Source organism: Dipodomys spectabilis, unplaced genomic scaffold (genome assembly GCF_019054845.1).
Source record: "Dipodomys spectabilis isolate Male_0828 unplaced genomic scaffold, ASM1905484v1 ptg000054l, whole genome shotgun sequence".
Lineage (NCBI taxonomy): Eukaryota > Metazoa > Chordata > Mammalia > Rodentia > Heteromyidae > Dipodomys > Dipodomys spectabilis.
This window is the reverse complement of record NW_024870731.1, coordinates 42,235,345-42,254,344: the sequence shown is the minus strand read 5'-3', so window position 1 is coordinate 42,254,344 and position 19,000 is coordinate 42,235,345. Positions and strand designations below refer to the sequence as shown.

Here is a 19,000-nt window from a genome sequence, read left to right as displayed (position 1 = left end):
TTTTTAAGAACCAGAATTCTATTTGGTCAGAGTAAGATGCACGGTGTATGCTACTGATGGCTTTAAGACAAGGGAGTCAACGACTCTGACCGTCTCCCACCTCTCCTTTCCCTAGGCCACAGGGTGAGAGGCGGTAAGGAAGATGGGCACAGCTGCGGGGAATTTCTGTATAGACTTCTTATCTTGTGGCCACACTGCATAAAATTCAATAAAATTGTATCGTATTGTCTGTGACAGATTAAAAGCATTATGGCATGAGTTCTGCCACTGGGTTTAAATTCTGGCTCAACCACTTGATCCGCTGTGTGGACTGAAGTTATTGAACTTTGACGTATCAAGCGTCTCCTTGTGTAAAATTATAATAGTGCTTACCCTTATAGGTCGACTGGAAGAAATAAGTAAGTTGCTACAAGTCACTTGCTTAGAATCATGCCTGAAATTTAATCGTTACTATGGAAATGTTAGTAAATATGTCTTGGAATCTGTCACAATGTTCATGCATATTGTAAGTGCTCGATAGGTGCTTTGGACAAAATGAAGACCTAGACAGACAACATTCGGAATCAGGGCATAGAAGCAGTGATGTATAGCAGGCTCCCGGCCATGAAGAAGTTCAGAGCAAGATACTCAAAATGGCCGCTTCGGCAGGGCAATGCCAAGTGTGGGAGCGCCCGAGCTCCTCCAGCCTGGAGCAGGGCTTGAAGCTGGCGTGAGACCCGCCCCCTCCACCCGCACACGGAGAAAGGCAGCTCCCCGCCACCGGACACCGGAACCCAGCAGGCTGGAGCTATGATTTGTAAGATTTCTTACTTTCCCACGATCGGCTGTTTGGCTTAGCCTCCTTTGCCTTTTACCACCTTGCAATGGATCCCTCTGTGTTTAAACTGTACGTAATTATTGAACCTAACAGCTTTTCAGGGCTTCCTTTTTCTAATCAAGTCCTGTGCAAGTGTAAAAAATAAATAAATAAATCAATAAAATGCATGTGTTGGGCTAGGGATGTAAGAGGTAGAGGGCTTGCATAGCCTGAGAGAGGTTGGTTTCTATTTCCAATGAGAGGGGGAGAGAGAGACATGTAAGCTTGTGTCCTGCCTTCTGTGAGGCTCATGCTCAGGCCCAGCCGCAGAGAGAGCAGAAGGAAGATTTTTCTCTCTCCTAAGCGGAGTCTAGAAGGAGCCTGAAGTTCAATGACCTCGCGCCTGCTGTCCCTCGCTTTGTCCGGTGGTCCGTTCCCTGTGCACGTGCACCGTGCCGAGGGCTACAGCCCACAGCGGGCAGTGCGTGCGGTTCTAATGCTTATCTCACACACCCTGACCCTTCAACCTTGAACTCATGGACTGGGTGTGAGTTGGGGGGGGGTCCCTGGTGCCACAGCAGTCCAGCGGCACCCGGCATTCCCCTGGCGAGTCGGCAGGATGGGCACTACGGGGGACACCAAGATCAAATGTTGGCCTGTTGGTTTCTTTTTTAACGGTGCAGATGTGATCTTTATGCTCCGGTCATGCATGGTCTTTGGGAACACACGGCTGCGTATGTGTGAGTCAGGGAGAAGGCAGCCGGAGGAAGACCCCGCAGCCTGCGGGGCCGCGGGCCTCTCCGGGATGCCTGGGCAGGGCTGGTGCCCGCACGTGGCCCGGCCGCCTTGCCCCACAGCGCGGGCCGCGTGGATGCCCGGCGACAGCGCAAGAGCAGGTCCCGACGTGGCTGGTGGGGGAGCCGGGGTCTGTGCTTTGTGGAAAGGCTCAAGTTCAGTGGAGCTGCTGAGGGAAGGCCGGCTGCTCTGGGGAGGCAGGCCCAGAGCGCCAGCGTGGCACCCAGACAGCCACGCGCCCACGAGCCAGGCAGTCCCGCACAGATGCACGCTCACCCTGTACCCCCACCCGCCCACAGGCCTGGAGGCCGCCCTCCCAGCCTACACGTGGTGGGGGGAGGGTGGGGGGTCACGGCTGAATGGAAAGCCGGTTGAGGTTGCTGCTTTTATTACACCAAAGGTGTTGACACGGGCTGGGGAGGCGCGGGCTGGCACAGCGCGCTGCAGGGGCATGCGGTCTCCACAGGGCAGCTCTCCACGTCAAGGCCGGTCCCACACAGGAGCGGCTCTCCAGAGGGGAGGAGGGAGACACGGAGGAGCCCCCGCTCTCCCGGGTGGGCAGACTCACAACACTGTACCACAGCAGTTTAGGGAGCGTGGGGTTTGGGGAGTGTGCTCTAACAGGTACCACGAAGGATCTAGGGCCAGGAGGGCTGAGACCAAGCACCTCTGGGCAGGTACTTGCTGCCCAGCGGCCCTGACTAGAGGAGGCATGCATCTGTGTGTGGAGAAGCCTCCAGGAGTCCTCAGACGGGAGGATCCTGGCTTCGTGGGGAAGAATAAGACAGGATGGCGCCGTCACACCAAGGCCACTAAACTCACAATGACTCAGGAGGGAGCTCTCGGGACTACAGGGAGCAGCTCTCTCCTCTGGGGTCTGGGTTGGGAGCAGCTCTCTCCTCTGGGGTCTGGGTTGGGGGCCTCGCTCCAGGCCTGCACCTGTCCTCACACTATCATGTGGTCCTTCCTGGGCCGCCCCACACCACTGAGCACAACGGAACACAGGCAGGGGCCACGCGAGTCACAAGCCACAGCCCGCCGCCACCCCGCACGGCGGCCTGCTGCTGGCGAGCATCTTGGGTGCCTTTCCTGGTTGGCTGGGGAGCTAATCTGAAAACAGGCTGGCAAAGGACTTCCTCAAGCTCCGGATTGTCTCCGCTTTGGCTTCATCCTCATTGGCTGAAGACCGGAAGAAGGAGGACTCAGCGAAGCTGAAGGCATTTGTCAGGGACTGCGACTTGCTTGAAGATAAAAACCAGAGAGAGGGTAAGAGGGTGGCGCTGCCGGCGGGCACGCACAGCGACGTAAGGGCCACAACTCCCGCATCCGCCCCAGGGAGGTCAGGGGGACAGGAGACAGCTACAGGCGGCAGTGCCACCGGGAAACGAGCAGGGAAAGAAGAGGGAAAGAGGGGGAAAGGGTGACTGACTCCAGAGAGCTGTATTTAAAGCTGCGACTTGGCAAGCCTGCCTCTGGGCCCTCAGCCCCCCCCCCCCTGGTAAAAGGTGGGGCCAGAGCCTGTGGCTCCTGCCCCCATGGCTGTCACTCGTCAGGTGGCGGGGAGGGGTGCAGCGTCTGCAGGCCCAGGCAGATTGAGAGCTCTGCCACACACTCACGCGGGCTGGGGCAAGCACGTGCCGGTCCGGCCCCGGCGCTGGCCCCTGTGACTGTGTCGGGCCGTTTGGCACATGGGTGATCGGTAGGCCTTCCTGGTTCTCATTCTCATTCTCTTCTCAATTCTTTTGATTCCAAGGGAACCTGGTGGTTTGGCCCCAAACCCTAATGCCTCCATTTCCCTTTTCTTAAGTGGGTGCGGCCCTAATATGAAGTCTGGTGGGCGCAGTGAGTAGGAACTCAAGGCATATATATCAGACCACGATTAGTGGTAGATTGCTAATGAAAACCTAACCCCGTGCACTTTAGGGACGTATTTTTCCCTTCAGAGAGTAACAAGGGATTCAGAGAGAGAACCCGGCAGGGTACGGGGCTGCGGGGAGGCCGCAGGTGTGCGCACGCGCCTTCTCCAGGAGGGGCGGGAGGTTCTGGTATCCCGGTCTCCCTGCCCTCTCCAAATGCTGGTGCTGCCGTGCAGAGTCCCTTCTGCGAGGTCTGTGACTGGTGACCTATCTCCTCCCCCCCCCACCCCGCAGGGAATGGGGTGGGGGTGGGGGTGGGGAGATGCCTGCCTTTCATTAGAGCTGGGTGGGGGCCCACTACGCGGGCCTCTGGGGCAGAGGACACTGCGCACAGAAGCCTCCCGCCATTCATCGGGGCTGGGTCCACACAGGGGCTTCAGCTCTGAGGCAAGTCAAGAGCATGTGGACGTGAGGCACGGCCCAGGAGCCGCCGGGAGAAGACAGTGGTGCTGAGGAAGGTGGTAGGTGGGCTGCCAGCCAGCGCGGGGGAGGGGTGGGGCCAGAGGACCAGGAGAAGTGACCCCCCCCCCCCCCCCGGGCCTGCACTGGTCCTTAGTGGGGAAAGGCTCTTTCTCTCCAGGCATGGCTTCCTCCCCTCACTTCACCTCCCACACCGCCACTGCCGGTCAGAGCCCCGGCGGGCGGGCGGCTGGCACGCCGGGGCTGCAGCCGTCCCCTCAGGACCTGCCGCATGGCAAGGCATGCTGCTCTGGCCGTGCTGCCCGCTCTCCTCACCCAGGGGCCCGTGGCTGCGGGAGGCAGGGCAGGGAGCGGGGCCTCTGCGCAGCCGCCCTGGGCTCCAGCTCCCGGGATGGCTGGAGCGATGACCCCCTCGGCCCTCGCCCTGAGCCCTGAGCCCTAGCCGAGGGTGAGAGGCCGGAAGGACTTACTTCTTTTAACTTTTAGGAGAGTAACACCCACAAAGGAAAGGGATGGAAAAGAGAGCGGGAGACGGGGCGGGGGAGGACTCACAGCAAACAGACAAGAACCCCAAACTAAGCTACGGCAATGCTAGAGACGGCAGTAGTGCCATCCAGGCTCACCTGAGATGTCTGTGCCCCACCCCGACCCGCGGGGCAGCCTGTCACACACACACACACACACACACACACACACGCGCGCGCGTGAACACACGCAAGCACAGTGTCTGCAGGAGGAGGCCCATGGGAGAGGGGCGGCCGCGCCGTGTCTTACTTGAGCTGTGGGTGAGGCTGGGGCTCCCGCGGCGGCGCACCCGGGGGTGGCTGGGCGTCTGCGGGGCAGCGGCTGCTGGAGGGCGCCTCTCCGTGGGCGATGGCGGGGCCTCCTGACCTCTGAGGAGCTGAGGAGGAGGAGGAGGAGGAGGAAGAGGAGGAGGAGGAGGAGGAAGAGGAGGAGGAGGAGGAGGAAGGTGTCGGTGCTGGTCCTGGGGGGAGCCGGTGTGGAGGCAGCGCTCTGCCTGGGGGCTGCCCAGGGCCCCCTAGGTTCAGTACAAGAAAAACTTCATCATGTAACCATATCAAAGGGTCTCCTTAGTAGAATCTACCTTTTCCCAGAATGCACTGCATTACCAGCTCTATGACAAGCGGCCCAAGCAAGGCTCTGCAGGGCTCAAAGGCCGCCCTTTGAGCTGTAGCTTGTCACGCAGTGCACAGCTCCTCCCTGCAAGCTGACAACCTGGCCCCCCGCAAGGCAGGTCGGGGGGGGGGTAGGGGGGGAGAGCAGAGGACCAGATGCCAGGAGCAAGCCCACCCGCTTCCTGGGGGCCCCTCAGGCATCGGCCCCCTGTTCCACAGCCAACTCCAAGTCCCAAATGCCACTCACTGGGGGCCGGCATGGGGGGGGGGGAGGAGAGTGGGAATCGGAAGACCCAAGGAACAGTCTACCAGAGACCAAACAAGCTGCCTTGCCTTAGCCTTGGCTTCCCTGACCATAAAAACCACGCAAAAGTAAGTCCTAGTACTTAGCCTTTAAGACAAGTATTTCAGAGATGATAAGGAGGGAGAAGCTGTTCAGAAAGCGCTGGTGCTTAATGAGCATCCTGGGCACGGGCTCACGCTGTTGTGCGCAGTGCCCGGCATCCTGCTCCAAGCCTGCACATGTCTGGCTGCCACACCCACCCCACCTGGGCCGCACTGGCGCATTACTGCTTTCATCCCAGGCCTCTGGCCTTGGTGCCATCATCCTCAGGGGCTCCAGCGTGACATGCCACTCAGGTGCGTGGGAAACTCTCCAGACATCCAAGCCCCGCTTGCCCCTGGGGATGTGGTGGGCACCATCTGGCAAAGAGCTCCCCTTTCTCCCAGCCTGCGACACAGACCATCTGGTGGCCTGGAGAGAAAAGCCCTCCTCTTCGGGACTGACAGGCAGGAGGGGTGGTGCCAGTTTGCTCAGTCTTTGCTGAGGGGTCCCTACACCTGGAAGTCAAACGACGCCTCCACGAGCACCCGGCGACTTGTGGAAACAATACACAATTGGCCAGTAAGATCCGGTTTCTCAGCCTCACTCCGAGAGTCCACATCTGTGACACAGCCCGCTGGCAGGAGTGGGCTCACGGAAACTTGACTAGAACAAAGACTTGTATTGCTACGTAGCTCACTGGCAACGCGGGAGCACCTGCCCCTTCGGGGGAGGAAGCGCTGTGTGTCTCTACTGGTTACCATACTGTCCCGTCGCCTCACCTCCACGGCCGGGCACGGGCTGTCACCAATAACGGTTAACAGCAGGGTTAGTTACACACACACATGAGTACATGGGATTCTGCATAGTTCAGAAGCTCCCAGCTCAAGTCAGACAACTAGTGAAGATGAGAGATTAGTAAATTATTTGATGTTAGTCAGCTTTTGTCTCTTCCAAAGTCTAACACCACGACTAAATTGTATTAGTATTTTATTATACAGTAATTCCGGTTGATAGCTCGTCCTTTTGTGCCAGAGACCTGAGTGCTTTCCCACTTGTGAAGAGGTCATTGAACAGCCAGAAACTTTACAACTTAACACTGAAGACAGATATAACTTTTCCTTTATTGCACATTAAGCTGTACAAGAGAGTCACAAAAGAGAGGTACTTCAGTCACACTTCCAGCACTGGCTGAGGGGCTCCCCGCTGGATTTGTACAAAAAAGGGGACAATGTCAGCAAAGAAATGGATACGAAACACCAGGACAGCAACCCTACACTGTGACAGAGTCCCCAGGGCACGCGGCTGTCCCCTAGTGTGCTGCCCGAGGGCACGTGGCAGTCAGGTGGCGCTGTCGGTGGTGCCAGCCGGGGGAGTCCCGTCAGGCCTCCCCCCAACTCGAGGCCTGGCCGACACACCGTGTGTCCTGACTGAATTCACATGGCAACGTCATATGTGTGGCTCACAAATGTCACGTGAAAGCACCTGGATGTGCACGTTGGGAAACATGCAGAGAAGCAACACCACTATCTTCACTTGGACAGTAAATAAATAGATACATAAACAAACAACAGACAAGGTATTCCTGCATTCTGGGAAATGCGACTTTACTCCTCTCTGTCATCTTGCCAGACTGGGAAGTCTTTAAGGACCGGTTCCTTCTGTAACCCCCGCCCCCCGGAAGTGCATATGTGCATGTATGTATATATTTACAACAAACTGACGAGCACCGTCAGCTCAGGGACGGCTCACAGATGAAAACACTCTCGCTCTGTGGCCTCAGAATCTGCCAGCAACCAAAGAAGAAAGCAGGACGCGTGCCCTGGCGTGGAGCTCACGCTGCACACCATCAACACCGCTTGCTCCTCGGGTCTGGTATTCCAGAACTGCACCTTGTCAGTACACAGGGAATGTAAAAGTAGAGCCGGAAGCATATCTTCTAAAAGGCAAACTGCTGGCGTGAACTCCCCGGGACCACGGGGCTAGAGAAGGACACTTGGTACCTGATCCAGCCCTGCCTGGGGATGAGAGGTGAGGCACTGGCCCCGCGTCCTGGCGTGATTACCTGCAGCAGCATCTCCCAGGTACTGCTTGTGAGAGGAAGGAGGACAAGCTGGTGAGGGTTCCTCAAGCTGTGAGGCCTCTGGCCAACATCACACAACCTACACCTGAGACAGCTCTTCCCAGCAAGCTTCTCACTCTCGGGCCTGCGGGGGAGGTGGCAGCTCAAAAGCAATGCTGGGGTCGTCATCAGGACTCGTAGGCAGGGCGCCCGCCCAGGCTACACAGGGCGCCTCTGATTTGGTCTCAGGTTCAGATGCTTCGGGAATGGTCAGATCCTTCCCAGACTCTTAGCGGCTCCCTGAATCCTCTCTCCGGACTTGCTAAGGAATCATCTGTGCACACAGATCAGGCTCTGGGGACGCAAAGCCGCCCCATTCCACAGAAGCACACAGATGGCTGCTTCAGAAACAGCGACAAAGAGGAAACAACTTTGGGGACTGAGATAAACACACAAAAAATACGCACAAGTTCACTTGAATATTGCACATTGGCGGCCCTGTTTTTGTTTCTGTTTCATCTCCAAGCTAATTAGTTAATAATAAAACAAAGGGTACACTGGGGTGTAAAATACGGAACACATTCCTGGAAGTAGCTTGCTCTTTGTACTTCATCACTAAAAACACAAGAGCTATGCAGGCACAGCAGCCTAGTCACAAAAACGCAAACCGCACCAGATTCTAGCAAACAGAGAAAAAGATGGATGCCTTCCAAGTCAACAGATGAAGCTATGGAAGTGAGACCTTGAAAAATCTCTTAAAAGTTCTACCTATTTACCCTAGTCATGCAGGAAGCAAAAGCACAATTCACTGAAGACCCCGGGCAGACCTATGGAGGTGTCGGGTGTGGATCGGAGCCTGGGGGAGGAGGGAGGAGTTGGGGTTTATTCCTGTGGTTGTTGTTCCCCCCCGACCATCCCTGGTACTCCTGTCTCGCCCCACTTTATGCAACATTTTGAAAATACTATCAAACCACCCAGAAAATAGTCACGCCGGACTAAGGAGAGGCACGGTTCTTTTGTACACTGTGGACGAACAGCCCTGGAATCACAAGTTATACAGAGAAACGTAAGTGAGCATTACAAGCACGAACAGGAACAGGTAAACAACCAGACAGAGGCGCTGACGCTGCACAGAACACACAGTGCAGCCAGCATTGAAAAAACGCGGACCGCGCTGACCGCGCCGCCCGCCTGCCGGAGGGCTGCGCCCCCCACCCCACTGGCCTTTCTTTTCTTTTCATTTGTTTTTGGCTTAGATTTTCTGCTTAAAAAAAAAAACAAATTAACTACTGGCCATTCTAAGAAGCTTGGACTTGTTTTGGCCCTACGGCAATGCCATTACAGTCGAGAATATACTGTAAACAACCTTGGGGAGCTGGCCGCTGAGGTGGGGTCTTGCTCGGATCCGGATCCTTAAGTGTTCCACTCTGGAAGACAAAAATGCAAAAGAGATAAAAACAAACCTACAAGTGAACTCCACAGAGAGCCCCTGTGGCTGGGCTACAGGCAGCCATGAGGTCTGGCCAGAAACACCTGCAGGCCTGTGGGGTGAGGTGGGGGCAGGGAAGAGCCACTTGGAGACCTCTTCGCCCCTCTTTTCCTCTTTCTCTTTTAGACTTGCTTTTGCTAGGAGCTTTGAGTCTTCTAACCCAGCCTGGCGTCTTCTCTGCCACCTGCCCCACGCCTGGCCTGCGGTCCTCACAGGGTGGGCTGCAGGGAGCTCAGGAGACAAGGCAGAGCACAGGGGGGCTGGACCAGGTGATCAGCCTAGAAGGGGCTCACGCCTCATCGGGAGTGAAGTTTTAGGTGGGACTGGTTCTGAGACTGGCTCGGAGTCAGACCCACTCTGGACTGGGCTGGAAACGAGGGGAGGGCTGGGAGCAGGGAACCCCCTTGTTTTTCAGAATCCTCCTGACTCAGAAGTGTAAGACGCTAATGTCTGTGAGCACTCGAGGCCAAGCTGCTTTCCCCTCTCAAACAGCCTAATTACACACTTTGCCCAGCAGCAAGGCTCCACCCCCTGCTTCCTCTCCTCCCAGCTGTGATTCTGATTAGGTCCTGCCAGGATCAAAGACCACGTGACTTCGTTTGTCTGACAGTTAAAGCTAACGCCTGGAGCTGGCCAGGTGGAGGGGAAACTCTGTAAAGCTAAAGCCAGAGGAGGGTCTGCCGGAGCCAGGGCGGGGCTCAGAGCGCTGCGGCCTGGGCCACGCCTATCTTCGGCACCCTCCCACTGCCCCTCCCAGTGCTCTCCTCCCTCGGGCCCAGCCGCCTGCACCACGCCTACGTCAACGTTCCTCCAGCCTCCAGTCTCTCGGGACTCGATTCTGGCTATCTAGTTTCCCTCCTGTCATGGCCATGTTTTTCAGTCCTACCACCAAGGAAGTAGGTAGAAGTGCTACCCTTCCTCGTATTTTGGGAACAGCATGATGTCAAACTGTTCTAAGAGGCTTCTGGGTAGCAGGCAGCGAGGTCCTTGAAACACCTTCATTCCATTACGTTTTGGGGCTGCAACTGCTCACCAATCACAGCAAGAACGCCAACACCGCCTGTCCCTTTTCGCCCCCGGCACTCGCAGCAGACCAACAAGACTCGGTCTGAGCCTTGTCCTTGTGGTACCCATACCCAACAAGTAGGCTGGGGCCGGGGGACCCCCTCCATCCAGCCCCAAGACTCCCCAATTCTTCCCACCTTCTGTTCATATGCTCTGGTTAGGTCTGTATTAATTCTTATTCAGACTAGCATAGCCTTATCTTCTCCATGGCTACCTGCTATCCAAAACACTTTCCCAAGTTGTACCCATTACCTTCTCTATGTTATTCAGGGCTACCCTTTATTGTGCTTTTTGTGTGCCTGGTCACCGGGGGCCTTTTATGCAGTATCTCCCTCGTGCCTTACGAGGGCCTGAGGAGGTAGATGTCATTTTTCCAGTGACCCCAATTACTTCAGCATGGCCAGAATCAGCCTGTCTAGCCGAAATCCTTTCCTAAGTCCTACACATGCCTGCTCTTTCCAGGGCTGCCCTTTCTGTCCTCCTCTAGGCTGTCTCTGTCACTGGCCTCTCGTTGCCCGGGATGGGCACCCTGCCAGGTGTAGGGCAGCACAAGCCCAGCCTGGCCCCAGCAGGTTGGCTCTTGCTAGTCCCCTCTCTTGGGCCCCATAGGCCAAGGGAGAGCACGCCACGCAGGCTAGCCTGGCTCTCCTCAGCCACACAGCCATGCACGTGAGTTACTCAAGGACGCAATGACCTCAGAACGCTCTTCCCAAAGCTTTTGGGGAAGAGCTCCCAGGGGCCATCCTTGAGGCCGAGCCTGGGAATGCGCCTTGGCCACCCTTGCTGGCGCCTCAGAAACTTCTTCTGTCTCCAGCTCCACCGAGGCTGTGGAACCAAATACTTCTCAGAGGCTCTGAGAGGCACAGAGGAAGGTCCCCGAGGAGCGTCCATGCCAGGCGGGGGCCCTCGCTCAGCCCACAGGCCCCGTCTACCCAGGCTGAAGGTTTATTCCCGTGTGGTCAGAAGTCTCCTGGGAAGTGGAGTTCCACAGAAGTCTGGTCACCCTGGCGTCACCGCCGAAGTCTGGCCTGTAGCCAGCCCAAGGCAGACACTCGTGGTCAAACTGAGCAGCAGTTTCCCGCAGGAAGCTGGGTTGACTCAAACAGGTAAGAATGTGAAGTCTAGAACATGTGATCAGCTGCACACAACAAAAAGGAAAACAGCCTCCCGGCAGGCTAAGAAAGCCTCCAAACCACCCTGCACTCGGAGGGTGTCGCTGGGACCCACTGCCACCCCTGATGTGGCTGGAGGCGCCCTGCAAGGGACAGGGTCGATGCGGGCTTGCCTCTTTCCACCTGACCAAGACTGGAGAGCAAACACTGCTGCCATTTGCCAGGCATGCTGGCAGAATAAAATGAGTCTGTGACCTCTTTCTTCACGTGACTTTGGGCAAGTTGCCTGATCTCTGAATCTCAGTTTCCATTAGTGGGGACCCTGTGAGGATTCTGTGAGGTAACGGTGCAGCCTGTGGGCTCAACACACTGAAATCTGCCGGTGTGAATCTAGATCCTGTCTAGGCTGCCGTGGCGGGAGGGAGGGGCTACCATGAGGTGCTAAGCAGGACCTGGACACACTCTGGTGAGAGGAGTTTGGTCAGTGGAGAGCTCGGGGCTGACTTCTGCAGGCCCTGCTGGCTCCAGGCTTCTATTCATTCCTTTGTGCATTTTTCAGTTCTCTCAATGCTGGAGATAAGATAAGCCCTTCCTCGCTGTACAGTCTCGAGCTCTTCAAGACCCCAGGGCTACGGGGCCTGAGCAGAGATATCCTGAAGGCATAGGTTTGAAGGGGCTTGGTGAGGTATGTTCTGCTCCCCTCCAGAACAGCTGACTGGACTGGCATCCTGCTGCACCCAAGGGTCTTCGATGACTGACCAGAGGGGCCCATCCCAGGCAGCAGCACAGATAAATGTGCCATGGGGGCGGCTGGTACCACGTTGGCAGGCCCAGACTTGATTGCCAAGGAGAGCAAGGGTTTTCCTTACCCAGGGCCACATATACCCAGTTCTTTACTCCTCTGTTCTCTGGTGGAAGTAAGAGCTATAGAGATGCCCAATGGAGAGACCTAGAAGGTCCAGCTCTCCTCCTTCACAGCTATGTGACTCCGGACAAGTCACTTGCATGATACTGGCTGCTATGTAAACAGAGACAGCATTACTAGCCCATCTCACATATAATTGTGAAGCTGACAATAACAAACATGCTTCATAAATGTAAGAGTAGTGCTAGGCCAAGTGATGTCAGCAGACATCACCACCTTATCTAAGTGAGAATAAATATCACTCCATTGGAGCAGAGCTGTTACGTGGGAAGCCCCTGTGTCCACGGAGAAGGCACTGCTGTGTGGCTTCCCGTTGCCTGGCACACAGCTCACGCGTGTGTGCGTGATTTGGGGCTGGGCTATTCACCGTGCCCTTTTGTATGTCAAGTTCTGCAAGGTCCCTGCAGATGTAGAAAAGCCAGTTCAGAGAGAGTAAATATTAGCTCTTGAGGTGACAGGAAAGAAAACTGCTGGCCTGGTATGAGGGTCTGGGGGGTTTTGCCAAAGGCATCTTTAATTTGCCATCCTGTGGCTTTCTGCAGACAGACCAGGAGAGAGGCGCTCCTATCTAAGGTCCCAACAGGATGGAAAGCTGAGGAAGGAAAGGCACCGAGTGACTCAACTCTTGTGAGTTGTTGGCTGGAGACCAGCTGCCCCCACCAAGGAGGAAGGCCTGTGCTTGCTCAGCATATCTGAGACAGGAAATTGAGAAAGGGTCCCAGGGTCTGGCCCCAGGAAAGGGGCCAGGCCAAATCCTTGCTGGACACGCCACAGAACTATTCTGATCAGCTCCCCCAGGCCTCGCTTCTCCGGCCTGGGACCCCAGGGAGCATGAAGCGGCAGGAAGGAATGTGGTCAGGAGGTTGTAGAGCAAAGGGGACGGCATGTTTTCAGCACCTTGGAAGCATTCCGAGCTCGCCCTGCATGCCCGTGCCCACCTTCCACTGGAAGGTTGTGAAAGGTCATGGGGGTCCAAGGATGGGCTGTCCCTCCTTCCTGCCTGAGGGAGGTTTGCTGCTCTTCTGATGGAGCTCATCTACTGGACTGCGGGCCTCCCACAACCTAAGGACACTAGGAATGTCCCACTGGGCGGCCCATGAGTCCTGTGGGGGCACCGAGGGTCAGGTCACCCTGGGTCAGAATGTCAGCTTCAAGTGATTAAAGATGTCCCTGAAAGTTAAGTCAGTCCCAAAATAGTCAGTGTCTCTTAATAGTCCGTTAAGGGATCTGGTCACTAGTGGCTTTATCTGAATCTGCCTCAAATCCCCTCACATTCTCAGCTTACACTCACTGGGGAACACACTCTCTGAAGCCAGTCCTGCTGTGGGAAGAGGGAAGGGCTTGCATTTGTCCTAAATTTACCTCTTGCAGGCTCAAGTGAATCTTACCCCTATGCACGGGGCGTGACAGTTGTGACTCCCACCCCCCACCCCCACCCCCGCATACACAGATCTCTAGGCTGTGCTTCTCAGAGTACAGAGACCCTCGTCTTAGTCTTAGTCTCCTTGAACTCAAGAGATCGTAGCAAAGAACTGGGCAGAAATAATTTGAGTCTCCTTTTAGGCAAGAAATCCAGGGAACGAAGACAGACAGAACGTCCACCAGACGCTAGAGAGGTCATCGAGCTCCAGTCCTCCATTTCTGAACTCATCACTGCCTCTCCCAGGTCCTGTGGGCTGCACAGCTGACAGCAAAGCATCCCAGATCTGAAGATTTGGAAAGCCATCTGATCCCACAGCCTAACCTCAGCCATCTCTCCTTGTCACCATGTCCCTGACAAGAAACTCCTCCTGAACAGCAGCAACACCTGGACAGTCCCTCGCCACTCCCCGGAAAAGCCGCTGGTGCTCTCTGTGCGTTTCTTCCTTACAAAGGATCAAACCACGTCTTCCAGCAGATTTGCCTTTGGAGCCATTTCTAATCTGAGACTGCATCAGAGAGCTGAAGACCTTGAGTCACAGGCTCCTTGAGACAATTGTTATTCAACTGTGGTTCCTTTAACTCTGACCACACACGGTCAGCCCCTGGCCCTGCCTCGTGGCTTCTTTCCTCCCAGCATTCTCAGCTAAGAGCATGTCCTTGCAGCCCCAGGTGTGGCCTTGTCAGCTCAGGGAAGAAGATGTTCATCTGTACCCTGGCACCAGATGTGTATCAATGAATCATTCCCCCTGGGTCAAATCCACAAGCTCAACAGGAAGCGAGCTCTGAGGCCTAAACTGAGGGGCGCTGAAGTTAGGCCTTACCCATCAGCATCTGAAACTCCTGCATTAGCATTTGGCCTTTTGTCTCTGGAAGTTTTTACAGGAAGACATAAGGAGTGGGACCAGTGGGATGAGAAATGAAACGTGAGCCCCATGAAGGTGAGTATGAGAATGCCACCCCACTGGCAGGGACTGAAATCTCTGCCCACTTAAGGATCTCCCTTTTTCCTGGGAGCCTGTGGGGCAGCCCACACGTTACCAGAGCCCCAAGAGGCAAGAACTCGTGTCAGATCCTGGATGATAAACCTCAAGAGAGCCAGTGAACATGTTGGAGATGGATGAGGGAGCAGAGTATACAGGGAAAAGGCTTTCTTGGCCTCCAGCCTGGAGGTGATGGCCATTACTGGCCACCAGGTGTCACTGCTACTCTGAGAAGAGTGCCCCTAAAACACCACCGAGTCCTTGGGTAGAGGGTCAATGGCCTCAGCAGCCCAGAGGCTGGGAGTGCCGCCAGGCAGAAGCTGAGCTTCAGCCAAATCAGCTTTGCCACTCACCTCCTCGTTTCAGTGATACGGCCAATGCCTCTTACACCCCTGTACCGATTTCTTGGGACCGTGAACAGCAGCTAGCTAATGTACCCCAAGGTAGAGGGCTAGATACTAACAAGGTGTGCCCTCTGCTTGCCATCCCCTCTCTACTTGCAGCTTTACTACAATCAATGAAACGAAGGCTCTAGAGGCAGGGCTGAAGGCAAGGACAGACAGAAAGGCAGGCAGTCTGCCAGTCTCCCCAGATCTCTGGTCTAGAATTCACAGCCCTAGGGCTGTGACTCCAGGCAGGAGCTCTTGAAGCCTGAGCTTCCACAGTCATGCGAGAGGCCAGTGAGAGGACTTGACGTGTGTGGCCCAGTGATCCAGGCCACGTCCGGATTGGCTCACATCCTTTTTATGTGCACACTGCCAAGATCTCCACAGGTCTCTAAGATCAACTCCAAATAGGCAGATCAGACTGTATTTACTCCAAATGGAAACTCCTCCATCAAATGTGTCCAACCACAACCAACCAAGGGAAGAGAGGTGGTGAGAGCAGTTTGCCTAGATAGGAAGAGCTTTTATCTTGGTACTATCAAAGGTACACATAATGGAACAGCAAAAGGCAGATAGTTTTGTCAGTGCTGTTGACACTTTTGACACACGGGTGACAGCGGCCAGGCAAACCACTTTCAAGTACCCCTTGGCTCAGTCATGTGCCCCGTAGTGTTCAGAGCAATGACTGACCACACAAATGATGCTGGTCCGTGAGGGAGTACAGCCTAGTGACATCACCGTCCCTACGCGCCTGTGATTATGCACTTTAGGGAGGAAACTGTACAAGAACACAGGTCTCAGGTGTGTCCTGGCTGTCAGGCTGTACTCCGCAAGGGGTTTGTGGAGAACATGACTGGTGGGCGCTGTGTGATGTTTAGAAACAGATTTCAAATGTGAATTCTGCTTTTTCCGTCTCCTCCAGAATTAAGGACTTGATTCTTTCCCCTCTTCTATGCCAGCAATTTCTCCTAACATGGCCAGCGAGATCTGAGCCAGCTCTTTATAAATAAGGCAGTGAACAGCTAGTGAGAGCTCTGTCTAGCAGTGTCTCCTAAAGCTCCTTTTTTGAAACTTCCCTATGGCAGTGAACAGCTAGGAGAGCTCTCCCAGCTCTTCTCGGACCTCTCAGTGCACAATCAGAGTGTCCCAAGTCCAGGGAGACACTGGCTCTGGAAACATCAGGTTCAGGAGGAAGACCCAGCACTGCACCCCCACACAGTTCTGCAGCTGACGTTGAGAAGGGCCCTGTCAGGGGTGGGAAATGATCAGGCCTCCAGAGAGGAAGGAAGGAAGATAAAGAAGAGGAAGAGCCTCCTTACATCCCATAACTGACTTCTACTCCAGCCTGGAACCCCTGCTGTCTAATGGTGGTGCCTGGCAACTGTCTCTGCAGAGCTGCTTACCTGTGGCTGCTGGGTGGTTAGGGGTCTCTGAGGAGACAGGACAGGAGTCCTGGACAGCAGCCGGTTCATCTTGCTGATGACTAGCTCAGTGATGAGTTGTCTGTCTTCCACCTGGTGTTCCCCTATCAGTGGCATGCTACAGTCCATGACCTGGAAGAAGACGTGGCCCAGTGAAGAACAGGGTCTAGAGACATGAAGGCCTGGCATGGGTTTTCAGAATGGGTGGAGATGAGTTGGCAAGGAAGAGTATCCTTGTTTTCAGTTGAAAACATGTTCCTTGGCAGATGTAGAACCCTTTCCTCTGTCTCAGACCCCCTCCTGTTGATCTCCACTCAAGCCAGAGCCCAGCAAGATGGAGATAACTGGCTACAGGGACTGGAGAAGAGGGCGAGGGTTCAGCCTTGGGCTGGAAGTTTGCAGAGGGGCTGAAGACATTAAGGGCATTTCTTGACATATCTGGTAAGTAGCAGGCATTTCTCATCACTGACTTTTCATTGATACCTTTGTTTTCAGATCTGCTCCGCTCACTAAATGACCGGATTCCTGCCTTGCTTCTGACCTGGGCTGTCTTCCCTTTTTCCCGCACCCTCCCCCCCCCCCCCCACAACTCCCCCTCTCCAATCCTTATTTTTCCTGTTTGTTAAGGTCAAGATCAACTGTTTATTTCCACTTAAGAAATGTCTAGGATCACAGACTCCATCATCCAGCTCGTTCACATATGGAGGAAGAAGATGGAAGGCCCCCCCCCCCCCCAGAGGGGAACCCTGCCCATCCCCACAGCATCTGCCTTGGGTTTGGCCTCTAGGCTAGGGCGTGGCTTCTTGCTGAGACATTCCCTGGGGCAGACTTACCTCAAAGATGTAGTCCTTCCCATCCTTCCCATGTACAGCTTTGACAGCACAGATGTCTAGGCCGCCAAACATCTCAGAGCAGGTATCCACCCATAACTTGTACCTAGAGGGAGGGAAAGGGATCCTGAGGCTGGGACACCAGCTCAGGGCAGCTGAGTGGAGGGAGAGATCTCCTTTTGCCCCAGCCTCTCCTATTCCCTGTCCTGATCCGTTCCCCTCCCCTTCTACCTCCATCAAGCCTGGTGCCTTCCTTTTCTGCTCTCCAAGTTTTCTCCATCTTCCTGAGCCACAGCAGCCCTGACCTCTTCAAGGAGGCCTTCCCTGGATAATCTAAGCCACATCTAACTACTCCTCCTTTCTTGGAGCTTCTACAGTATGCAGTCTTTACCTCATATTTAGTACATGGCCCAGTCCTGCCTAATGTCAACTGGATGCTTGGGAACTCTGCATGTCACTTTTGCTGTCTGTTTAGAGGCGCCCTCGCATCTTACAGCTCTTCCTCAGCAGCAGTCTACCTCCCAGGGGGACTGGGACCCTCTCTACTCACCTGTCTGACATGGCGATCTGCTCCAGCATTGCAGAGCCAGTGTTGGTCTTCCAGTTCCCTGAGATGGATGTCCTCCTGCAGCAAGGCCCACAAAGCAAGAACAGGCCGTGAACCCCACGCTCAAGAAAAGCCCATGAAACCTTCCAGAATTTTCTTTCACTGCTGTATTGCCCACCTGCAATACAAATAGCCCAGAGCCTGGCCGTCTCTGTCAAACCTCTATCTGTGATGCCTTCCTCTGCATGAAGGTCTCGCCTCAGAGGTGCTGCCCTGACCGTCTTTGGAAAACCTTCAGAACTTTGCCTGTATCTCACTTGGAGTCTTCTACTTTTTATTTTAGTGATTTGAGCTTAGTCTTAAGCTAAGATATGTCTACTATTACATGACTCACGGAGGTATATATGAAATATGTTCTCCTACAAGCCTACTCAGTACCTGGGCTCACTAAGAATATGCAAATACAGGTAGGGCTCAAGTGGCAGAGCCAGCCTTGAGTACTCTGGCTCTGAATTCAAGTCCTAGTATTCACTCACACACACACACACACACACACACACACACACACACACGAATATACAGACAGAATTCCATTCATCCTGCTAATTCCTACAGGTTCTTGTCTTGTGAACCTCCGACGTTTCTTGCTAGCCGATCCATTCATTCAGTCAACAGTTAAGAGCCGCTGGAGTACGAGCAGTGTGGCTGTTGGTAAGTCCGTTGACTTCACGGGCCTCATCAAATGGAGCCGACAGCTTCAAGCCCACCTCCCTATGCTCACTGGACCCTCCATTCACAAGCACAGGTGACATCTGACAAGTCTTTGACTAAATGGGGTGCAGATGGCCAAGTTCCTGGATCTGGATTTGCTCTTGACTGGATGGGCAACCATTAGCACTTCCCCTCTCTGAGTCTCCCTTGTCAGTAAACACAGAATAGCCAGAAGGACCCATCGGAACAGGCCTAAGTAGTTCAATTTTGTCTTTTTCTTTTCTTTTTTTGTCAGTCATGGGGCTTAAAATCTGGGCTTGGGTGCTGTCCCTCAGCTCTTCAGCTCAAGGCGAGCACTCTACCACTTCCGGTTTTCTGGTGGTTTATTGGAGATAAGAGTCTCATGGACTTTCTTGCTGGGGCTGGCTTTGAACCGGGATCCTCAGATCTCAGCCTCCTGAGTAGCTGGGATGACAGGCGTGAGCCACCGGCGCCCGGCTCATTTTTGTCTATGTAAGGCCAGGAGGATCTTACCATGTAGACTTAACTTCCCATGTGCTAAGATTATAGGCATGTATCATCATACCCGGTGCACCTTTTAAATAATTATTTTTTGCCCCTCCATCATGGCGGAGGGGATAGCCTAGGGAACAGGGAAGTCCTCC

The 19,000-nt window shown here is 54.7% G+C and overlaps 1 protein-coding gene across 2 annotated transcripts in view; it reads right to left on the bottom strand.

The window, feature by feature from the left end:
* Window positions 1-1,962: 1,962 nt before the first annotated feature.
* The window catches only part of Syn2 (synapsin II), a 109,504-nt gene continuing 92,466 nt past the window's right edge, over window positions 1,963-19,000 (bottom strand). The window contains exons 8-13 of one of the 2 annotated variants that reach the window (XM_042679955.1): window positions 17,628-17,702; window positions 17,081-17,183; window positions 16,230-16,379; window positions 8,814-8,874; window positions 4,702-4,966; window positions 1,963-2,832 (exon numbers count right to left, since the gene is read on the bottom strand). In XM_042679955.1, the coding sequence (XP_042535889.1) occupies window positions 2,697-2,832; window positions 4,702-4,966; window positions 8,814-8,874; window positions 16,230-16,379; window positions 17,081-17,183; window positions 17,628-17,702 (790 nt within the window). In that variant the 3' untranslated portion in view covers window positions 1,963-2,696. Of the gene's footprint in view, window positions 2,833-4,701; window positions 4,967-8,694; window positions 8,875-16,229; window positions 16,380-17,080; window positions 17,184-17,627; window positions 17,703-19,000 lie in introns of those variants that run through there. The other variant, XM_042679956.1, reaches the window with a different exon arrangement.